Source organism: Lethenteron reissneri, chromosome 64 (assembly GCF_015708825.2).
Source record: "Lethenteron reissneri isolate LAM-NWPU_2019-01 chromosome 64, ASM1570882v1, whole genome shotgun sequence".
NCBI classification, from domain to species: domain Eukaryota; kingdom Metazoa; phylum Chordata; class Hyperoartia; order Petromyzontiformes; family Petromyzontidae; genus Lethenteron; species Lethenteron reissneri.
The window spans coordinates 7,230,850-7,241,678 of record NC_083842.1 but is presented as its reverse complement, the minus strand read 5'-3'; the positions used below and the strand labels follow the sequence as shown (position 1 = coordinate 7,241,678).

Here is a 10,829-nt window from a genome sequence, read left to right as displayed (position 1 = left end):
TTGATTGGTCCACACCCGAGACAGCCTTTCTTAGAGCCTAGTCTCTATTGGTGTTGGACCAGATGACGCCAAAAGGCGTACAACTCAAAGACAGCGCACTATCAGAGTATTGAGAGCTCGGGGTAGGCATTTACACTATGATACCTCCTTTACCAGTGGCAAAATATAGTAGTAGGTTTTTACCCTTTAAACTGGTACAGAAACTGACACCTTTATACAAGGCATCATGTTTGCAATAACCATAATACAAGCAGTCAAAATGCAAAGGTGTCAGTTTCTGTACCAGTTTAAAGGGTAAAAACCTACTACTATATTTTGCCACTGGTAAAGGAGGTCTCAGTGTAAATTAGAAAGTCGTTGGATTATCCAATCGACTTCATGAGTTCGGGGAGAATTGTGGCACAGTGGTTAATGCACTGCACTGTGAACGTGACGACCGGCCTTTGATTGTGAACTATTACTCATATCAGTGGGGCAAGTGATATCTGAACTGGTCAGACCCTTCCCTACATCAACAGTAATTGACTGAGTGGTGATTTATAGCTAACAGCAGTGCACTGAGATTACAGATTTTTTTTTTACGATGCGCCTTTGAGCAGTCTAAAGTGCAAAAATACAGTGGACTGGCCAAACGGTTGTCACTTTAATGAAATCCAGACACAGTACCTTGCAAGTTGGGCACCATATGCGTTGAAACTACTGCATATGACAGAGGTAAGGGACATTGGCGAGGCGTGGAGGTACCAGTGGCTGCCTTTTGCGAGTGCGAGCAGAACTTGTGTGTTACCATACGTTACCTCGTTGATCAGTGCAAGTTAGTGGAATTACCTACCTGATGGAAAATGGGTAATATTATTATAGCGGGGCGAGTCTATCCATGACAATCACTGTTGTAGCCCCCACAAAGTTGTAAATACTTTATCGACACCAGGGGAAAATTAGTCGAGTCAACCTCCAGCAAGGATATGAACTCGCAACATTCTAAATTGTGTGCCGCACAATTAGACTTTTACTCAAATCTAGAATTAGACTTTTACCTGCTATAATAGTTCCGAGTATTGTAATTACTATAATACCAGTTTCTATATCAAATACAAAACTACAATAATGCATTAATAAAACGAATAACTGTTTAACACGTAGGCTTTCGCAACCAATATCCATAAGAGGTTTTTTGGTTAGATCACGTAAGTGTGTCGTTAAAACCCGCCACCACCCGACACAGCCAACTAGTAAGGGTTGTCACGTCAACAGAACATGCAAATTCGTCACAAGCTCAGCACACCGGTGTGTTGGAGAGCCACGCCACAACATTTACAATCTGAGTACGACGTTTCGCCAGTAATTACAACTAGCTTCATCAGGCGACATCCAAATTTGTGGAGGAGTTTAACTGTTTCGTTCCTTATATAGAGGCGATGATGTGGTGACCACTCTTCTGTGCTCTTGCAAATGTGGAGGGGGGGGGGATTAATGAGGCAACGCACATTATGCATCTACATTATGCGAGCCCTTTTAACTAGTCCTTCCTGTCTATTGTGTTAGGGATTACCAACGATAATCACTATTGAAGTACACTGCCCTTTGTAGGCATGCATTTAAATAATTTATTATTTTATGATTCGCTTCCACGCAGCACTAAGGCGGTAGCTATCCGAAAGGTTAAAGTTATTTTTATTTGATAATAGGTTTTTTCCTTTTTTTCTGGCGACAAAACAGGTGTTAAGATTTTTAAACACCAAACTGTCTGCATTAACCACAATGCTTGTGGTCAGAAAGCAAACAAAAAACACTCTAATAATATATGTATTGTCCTTGAATTTGATTGGTCCACATCAGAGACAGCTTTCTTTCGAGCCTCGTCTCAAACGGTGTTAGACCAGAGGACGCCAAAAGGCATACTATTATCAGAGTATGTTTTTTTTGTATTCTGGCCACAAGCATTGTGGCTAATGCAGATATGATTCATCGTAAAAGGTTTCAGTTTGGTGTTTTAACATCTTAACACCTGTTTTCTTGCCAGAAAAAAAATAGAAAAACATATTATCATATTTTGGTACTGGCAAAGGATATCCCATGATGTAGATTATTTTCATTTCTTTAAATTTCGATAGATTATCTCATTAGTCTTGGCCAGTAGTAGCTAGTTTTGCACAAACCTTCAACATTATAAAAGTCAATTGAGTGTCCGTGTTGGCACGCATATTCTGCTACTGCTGACAGTTGTATTTGGGATAATGTAATATTTATCTAATGTTCTTTCAGTCTCGTGCTAAACAATCGTCTTCTTTGCCCAACATAACATTTACCACACGTGCAGTTAATCCTGTACACGCCTTCTGTTGATAGCTTCGGTAATACATCTTTTGTAGCAGATATTAATTTCTGTATTTTATGTACTGTGCCAAATCTGCCTCGGATGTTTTCTTTTTCCAAATATCTGGCTAGTGTGTCAGTTACTCCCACAATGTACGGTATAATAATAGTTTTTCACCCTTTTAACTGGCAACAAAACGGACACCTTTATACAAGGGATCATGTTTGCATTAACCACAACACTTGCGGTCAAAATGCAAACAAAAAGACAACTCTGGTAATGAATGCACTGTCCTTGAAATTGATTGGTCCACACCCGAGACAGCTTTTCTTAGATCCTTGTCTCACTTGGTGTATAAATGTGTCAGTATTGTTGCCAGTTAAACGGGTCAAAAACTATTACTATATCTTGCTACCGGCAAAGGAGGTCTCATGATGTACGGTATTTTGATCGTTTTAATTACTTGGGCAATTTCAATGCTCTTGTTATTTGATTTGGTTTTGGCATTCAATGCCCTGTTGATTTGTGCATCATTGTAACCGTTCATTTGCAGCGCTTCTTTAACATGTTGAATTTCATTTCTCAGACTGTCACCATCTGACACTTTCTTAGCTCGAGGAATGAGCGTCTTGATAAGAGAAGATTTCTGTGCGGGGTGATGGTGTGACTGCATTCAGATAGGTATCAGTATCCGTTTTCTTTCCGTAAACAGGCTTGAAGTTATTGCTTTTGTTTCAAAATCTTCCATGTACAAATTCGATATCACAGGAGTCAAAGGAGAGCCCATTGCTGCTCCTTACTTTTGTTTATATGAGTCACCTTGCCACAAGAAGTGTTCTTTAGACAGTGTTCAGCTAGTCTTGGGATATCTTTGGCTAAACCTTAGTTCGTTACCAGAGTGTCGAGTAATTTAATTGACTCGTTGACCGGAACCCTAGTGAACAGAGAGGTCACATCAAAACTTACGAGCATATCATTAGGGTTAAGCTTAATATCTTTAATTATATTAACGAGATGTTCAGAGTTTTTGATTAACGAAGAGGTCCTACCTATATAGGGCTGTATTGGTTTTGTTACGTATTGTGCTAATTTTTATGTGGCAGAGCCTATTGTATTAACTATGGGTCTTATTGGTGCATCAGGTTACTGAATCAAAACCACCAAGACTATATAGGCTTCCAAAAATTAACGAACTTGATGTCACATTAAGACCTAACGAATAATTTGAAGTTGGAATTAATATGTAAATGTACATTTTACGCCAAGAAAAAAATACTTTGCCCCATGTGAGGATCGGACTCACGACCTTCAGATTATGAGACTGACGCGCTACCTACTGCGCTTATGAGGCTGATAATTTATAAGTTTTGTTCTAATTGGAATATCTCAAATATTGGCATTCAATTGGAAGGTATAAAGAGGCACAACTAACACGTTCCTTCGGAGTGGGCTGGGAGGAACTTGGTTGGACAGCACATTCCTGCGATCCGTGTCACGCGGCGCAAGCTGCGTGGGCGGTGCGTCACGTGGTGCTGAGCCCTCCCGAAGCACTCTATGAATTACAAATCGAGGGCGTGGCTATGCACGACAGACAAATAATCCCTGGTGGGCAGTGTGGAACTGTTGTTCCTACCTGTAAAACTATTCCCTTTTTTGTTAAACCGTAACACAGTTTTATAACTGACTGTATGGACATTTAAATATTTAAATACAGTATATTGCGTTCCGTGCGACTTATGGACAGGTCTCAGGAACGGAACCAGTTTGTTAGTTGGGGACTGCCCGTATCTAATCAGAGACTGGCCTGTCAGTTTATTGTTTTAAGGCCCCATGTGATAAATGCAATGTTCAGGAAATCATATAATAATACCACTTGGCATGTGTGTGAATGTGTGTGCAGAACACTGTCCTCATCAAAAATCAAGACAAGTACTCATCTTACTACATCACACAACCTGCAGTACAGTATGGGCCAACTTCTGGACACAACTGCTGCTGCTCAGGAATGGAGCTCTTTCTTGGGGCACCAGGCACTGATCAGCCTGGCTATATTTTGCATAATTTTCCTGGTTCTTCGGGCTATACTCCAGGAGGTAAAGGCAACTAAACGCCCATTGGACTTTCCTCCTGGCCCAAAAGTGATACCATTTTTAGGGAATGTGCCTCTGTTTAAGAAACCCGATGTTGCCATAGAGGAAGTTACGAAACAGTATGGAGAGGTGTGCAGCGTAATGGTGGGCAAGATTTCCATGGTGTTTGTGAGTGGCTACCAGGCAGTAAAAGAGGTCCTAGTGCATCAAGGGCATGAGTTTGCAGACCGGCCAAACATCCCCCTCAACAAAAAAGTCAACGGAGGCCTAGGCATTATTTTTGCTCCATATGGAAAATATTGGATGCAACATCGTAGGTTCACTCTGTCAACATTGCGGAATTTTGGACTTGGTAAGTCATCCATAGAACAAACCATTCAGGCAGAGGTTGGCTTCTTAATTGAGGCATTTAAACAGAAAGGATCGGCATTTGACCCTCACTATAACTTAAACAGTGCTGTGGGAAACATAATTTGTTCCATGGTGAAAGGGAAACGGTATGAATACAGTGATAAGCAGTTCCATGATTTTTTGCACCTCATTGAAAACAATCTTCAGCTCCAATCAGGGCTGCTGGGAACTTTATGCAACTTCTTTCCCTTCTTGATGGATTTTCCTGGACCGCAGCAGAGAATATTCACAAACATGGCAAAATCTAAACAGTTTATTCGTGATATAATATCTGAACGCCATGCAACAAGAGATCCCCTCAAGCCAATGTGCCTGATTGACACCTACTTGTCTCAATTGGAGAAAGAGGACAATCCCAACAGCAGCTTCTCAGAACAGAGTCTCATCATGTTGACGTTGGACCTTTTCACTGCTGGCGCAGAGACGACCTCCACCACATTACGCTGGGGCCTTCTCTACATGATGATGCACCCTGAAATACAAGCCCAGTGCCATGATGAGATTGACAAGATTGTGGGATCAGATCGACTACCATGCATGGAGGACAGACACAGTCTGCCCTACCTGGATGCTGTGATCCATGAGATACAGCGCTTCAGTAACATTGTTCCATTCTCGGCCCCGCATGCAACCACCACAGACGTCAAGTTACGCCAGTACTCGATTCCAAAAGGGACGATCATAATGGTGAATATGAAATCGGTTCTGAGTGATGAAAATCATTGGAAAACCCCATACGAATTCAGTCCAGAAAACTTCCTTGATGAGGATGGCAAGTTTGTAAAGTCAGATGCCTTCCTGCCCTTCTCTGCTGGTCCCCGTGTCTGCCTGGGGGAAAATTTAGCAAAAATGGAGCTCTTCCTTTTCTTTGCATCTCTTTTGCAGCATTTTGAGTTTATCTGGCCTGATCTGGTCTCTCCACCAACCCTGGATTATATATTGCAGATCACCAAGGCTCCAAAATCTTACAAATTGGGGCTTCATCTCCGCAATTGAACATAGTTTAAAGAGTGCTATAGTGTGTGCTGGTTTGAGTCTATAATGTCCAAGCACACATGCACGCATTGGAAATAGGTTATGTTAAAAAAAAAATACATCACGATAGGTGAAAGAAATGGTATAAATCTGTTGTACAACAATGAGTGAATCAATTTAACTTTTTCTAGTAAATCGTTTAATCATGTTACGTTAGTTTATAGATAGAGATGATAGTTTTCTACAAACATCTTCCATTACTTCAGCGAATTTGCCCAAAAATAGTTAACCTTCATTTCATACATTCTTTCACAAGTCACCCGGGGCCCGAGTACATAAATGTAGAAATAGATAATGAGACAATGCTCCCCTGTTCATAGTCTATTTATAGGTGGCAGTGAAATTTCTGGTGACAATTACATTGTGACTTTTTTCAACCATTTTATACATGCAGTAAATGCATTAGAAAACATATATAGACACCATTACAATAGAAACAACTAACGACTCAGCTGTCTTCATAGGCTTGGATAAGGCATTGATACAATTGATCACCAAATCCTGTAAACCAAGTTAGTGATATTGGACTTATTTAAGTAGCAGTAGGTTGGTGTCTAAATTACTTTGATAGTAGAAAACAATGCGTAACATTGGTCAATCCTTCCTCTGGGTTTAAAAAACAAACACATGCCAAACAGCCACTCAATTACAACCACAGAAAACAACCGCTCAAATAACCACGACTATAAACAACTATTACCACTAAAACACATCAACAAATGCACATGACAACCACAAAATAACGCAAAAATAAATCCACAATCAAATCCTCAAACACAAGTATACATTCTAGATTTGAAGCTTTCGTGGCTGCAAGGATTCATACTCTTAGTTCTTTCGGTAAAGTCACGTAGATAAAAAATGAAATTAAAATTAATAAAAATAAAACAATAAAAATCACGACGTTTCGGAAGCAACACAAGTCTCCGTCATCAGGAGGGACCGTCACAGCCAGATTTGCTGCATTTTTTACCTACGTGACTTTACCGAAAGAACTAAGAGTACAAGTATACATGTCATTGTTATTGCCTTATACAAAATGCAACACTGGTGTTTATTCGTATCTTACATACTTGTCTCAAACTATTTGGTAATACCGTGTGAGCAATGATGCACAGGCACAAATAAGAAAATAACTCAATATGATACTGGCAAAAACATTTTGGATAGTGGCTAAAAGGTCCCATAGAGAAACAAAAATCACATCGTTAATAATTCTGCCTAACCGGAAACATTATAAACGATGTTTTAGGCAATGGGTGTTCTTAATATCAGATATTATAGAGAGGGAAGATAAATAAAGAGCATAAGAGTTGGAGACTGGACTTTACTTATAATAATTACATTGATAAATGTATTCCTGATGAACAGTATTTAAATTTGCATATGAAGAGTGACCTTTATAAAAAAAAATCTCATCAGGCTCCATAGTATAAAGTGGTCTAACTCTTAACCATACAAAATTACGTCGAACTTTATTTTCCAAGCAATCAGTATAAGTTTCCCATTACATCTATCTGATTTGTTCATGCTGGAACCGCCCTTGTATTCTGATACGCAACAACTGTAATGTTATTTTTTAATATAAATTTCTTTACCTCCTTAGATAGTTCGCAAGAGCCATGCATGGCTAGTTGCCCTCCAGTAACAAATAGTGTCCACACTTCCCCACGTAAGAGGCAATTCTGAAGATCATTGTGGGGTATCACCTCCCTATGTTCTCGTTGACGTGATCCTTATATCCCTTCCACTTCAAACCAAATGTATTTGATATGCCATCGAATGTATCAAACGGTATAAAAACTCAATACAGGTAATCCCCGACTTACGATGGCCCGACTTACGATATTTCGATCATACGATGGCGATAGCGATACGACAAAATTGTTAAATATTTTTCATTTCACGCGGCAGGCAAACGCAGCAGTGTACGAGGTACGATACTGTACGTTGGGACGCTGCCGGGATGTACGCATGTTAAAAGGTTTGATAGCAGATAGGATTGTTTCCTGAAAAAAAACTTTCTATTAAATTGCGGTTCATATAGGTAGGCTAAGAATTTACCTTGATTTTTTACTTTACATTTTACTGTGCAATACAGTATTGTAATTAATAAATACATACAGTATATAGTTTATACAGTACGGTACTGTAAATTGCTCTGTTTTGCTAAATTATCACCATTCTTTAAGACTCCTGGGTAGGCTAGGCCATCTTCGACTTACGATATTTTTGACTTACGATGGAGTCGTAACGCATCTCCATCGTAACTCGGGGACTACCTGTATTTCAAGAGTCGCAATAACGGCATGAATCAGTCCTTAAAGAGCCGCATGCGGCTAAAGATCCACAGGTTGCCAACCTCTGAACTGGTATATTGCTGCAGTCTCATGACTGCAGTAAGTACTCCATTTTGACTTAAGACTTTCGTGAATGCAGGATTTAATATTCATTGTTCTTTCGGTAAAGTCACGTAGATAGAAAAAATAACAATAAAATAATATTCACTTAATTTATTTTATTGTTATTTTTTATACGTGACTTTACTGAATGAACCATAGAATGTGCAGTAAGTACTGTCAGTCTCAAACTGAAGGTTGTTAGTTCAATCCTTAGTTTACTCTTAAAAAGCCAGTATAAACGAACAAGATTAACCTAATGGCAGAATTTGTTTTGATTGCTCCAAAGAAAAGAATACATCACTGTAGGTGTCTTCATTGGGATAATTTATGATAAAGTCACGATTACTATAATGAATAGAGAAACCCAACATGTTTTGCATTAGTTGATTAACAGTGGAAACCAACTTACATTTTGTAGTAGAATATATGTGAGTGTTTGGTAGAAAAAATTTAGCTGCAACATTGATATCGATCGATGTGTAGTGACATAAGAAGGGAGGGGCTGTTGGGGGCTCTGGGACCCTGGGCGGGCCAGGCGCTTGGGCCCCTTGGCGCCAGGCGCTGGGTTCCCAGGCGGGTCAGACGCTTAAGCCTCTTGGCGCCAGGCGTTGGGTTCCCGGGTGGCCCAGGCGCTTAAGCCGCTTGGCGCCACCAACGGGGGGGGGGCTGTGTGTGCTCTGTGGGATATCTGGGGGCGCACACGGCCCCACCCCTCGTTGGGGACTAGGCATAAAAGGGGAGCTCCCTGGACGGTCAGGGCCAGTCGTATCTCAAGACCCAAGACCCAAGACCAGCCATCTGAGGACCCTGAGACGCTGTGAGAGCCAGTGGTGGGACTCTGGAATTCCCGACTCTACGACCTTGTGAGGGCGAGTTCCAGAGCGTAGCCAGAGTAGTGTATCTAGGCTTTGTACCGAGGCTGTGTACCTGGGAGTTGTTACAGAGTATCAGGACTGTTGGACTGTTGGAGTGCTGTTGGATTGTAATAAAGAAGTTACCTCTACAAGTGTCTCCGGAACCCGTTACAGATGTATATTTTCCCAACAAAATGCCATGGCACTGTTATGGAAATAAAACATTTAGTGTAAAGTAGGATTAAATATGAATTGCCCCAATCATATTAGGCATTTTTAAACTCATTGCAATGGTGATGAGGAAAATTCGAAATTAATTGTTCATTGCTATTTGAGAATATATTTGATTAAGGAAACAATACCAGAGACGGGAGTCTAACTTGACGTGATAGCTACTTCACAATGAAAACTCGAGGTTAGCTCAGATCGTGGAATGTGCCGGATATGCTCTCTACTCTGAGTGGCAATTATAGTGACATACTTTGCCTGCATTAGGCACAGAATGCGAGCTAAGAAATACGCAAACTTTATTTCTGAAAAAGGAAGACATTGATGGCTGAGCTGTGGAGGTCCAATTACATTTTCAGGATCTTTATGGCCTCACAAGAGATTGTTATACGAGTGGGTTGCATTCTGAGCAAGAGACCAGATGGAGTGGAGTGGCCCAAAATGCTAGAAGAAGCCCAGAGGTGGGCCAGAGAGCCAGGGGCCCAGAATGAGCAGAGCATGGCAGATGAGGGTCAGATCCAAGAAGATCCAGAGGAGCCAGGGGCAACCGTGATGTTCACATTAGCTGGGTAGCTTGCGCACCCGTGCTTGTAAGGCTGACCTTGATCGAAGCCGTACATTGCACGAGAGGTATTGTGATAAAGCTGTGAAGGAATTGCGGTGAAGCAGTGGAGAAGCTCAAAGCTAATTGTCAGGATTCCAGTTTTTAAAGAGTATAGAGACGATACATACGAAAAGTGAGATTAAGGAGACTCAAAGTTAGTGCTGCAGGAAACTGAAAAGGAAACACATTTTGAGGTGGATAGAGGTTAACACGAAACCATATTGTGCTAGGTCACAAACTAAAGTGACTGTAAAACTACAAGTATGTGAATAATTATCACGGTGAAGTCATGTATGTACGTCGGACGATCAAAGGAGGCCAACATCATCGTTCTACACATCGTCAAGACTCAAGACCCGACCACACCTGGCCAGTCACCAGCTGCATCAACCACCTGGCTGCCATGCCGTCATCCATAAAGCTGCCGTCTTTGCATGTCAGGAGACATTGTGTGCGAACGGCATTTAAACAAAAACGTATTTTACTCATCAATTAACTTCAGTCACCAGTCAGAAGCTTCCTACACTTCTGCCGTGTCGCCTCAACTGTGGTGTAGAGGCCATCTGCTACAGACTGTACATTGAAATAAATACGAATTCACAATTATCACACCCTGACATACTTAACCAATCATCAGGATTTCATTATCACATATTATATTGACATTCAGCGGAACGTAGAAACTAACGAGTTCGTGGCGCCAATTATATTCTGAATTTACTATACACCAACATTAAGTGTGCTTCATATTGAGAAAGATACATTCTAGATTTGAAGCTTTCGTGACTGCAAGGATTCTTACTCTTAGTTCTTTCGGTAAAGTCACGTAGATAAAAAATGAAATTAAAATTAATAAAAATAAAACAATAAAAATCACGACGTTTCGGA

The 10,829-nt window shown here is 40.7% G+C and overlaps 1 protein-coding gene across 1 annotated transcript; it reads left to right on the top strand.

Annotated features, from left to right (window-relative positions):
- Positions 1-625: 625 nt before the first annotated feature.
- Positions 626-10,521, top strand: LOC133359052 (cytochrome P450 2C20-like). The gene is made up of 3 exons (XM_061577431.1): positions 626-714; positions 2,904-2,998; positions 4,218-10,521. Exon 3 carries the CDS (start codon positions 4,285-4,287, stop codon positions 5,812-5,814), a length of 1,530 nt encoding a protein of 509 aa, XP_061433415.1. The 5' UTR covers positions 626-714; positions 2,904-2,998; positions 4,218-4,284; the 3' UTR covers positions 5,815-10,521.
- The last annotated feature ends 308 nt before the right edge of the window (positions 10,522-10,829 follow it).

Excerpts from the sequence above, each read along its gene's own strand:
- LOC133359052 (XM_061577431.1), top strand. The coding sequence starts at position 4,285 with ATGGGCCAACTTCTGGACACAACTGCTGCTGCTCAGGAATGGAGCTCT.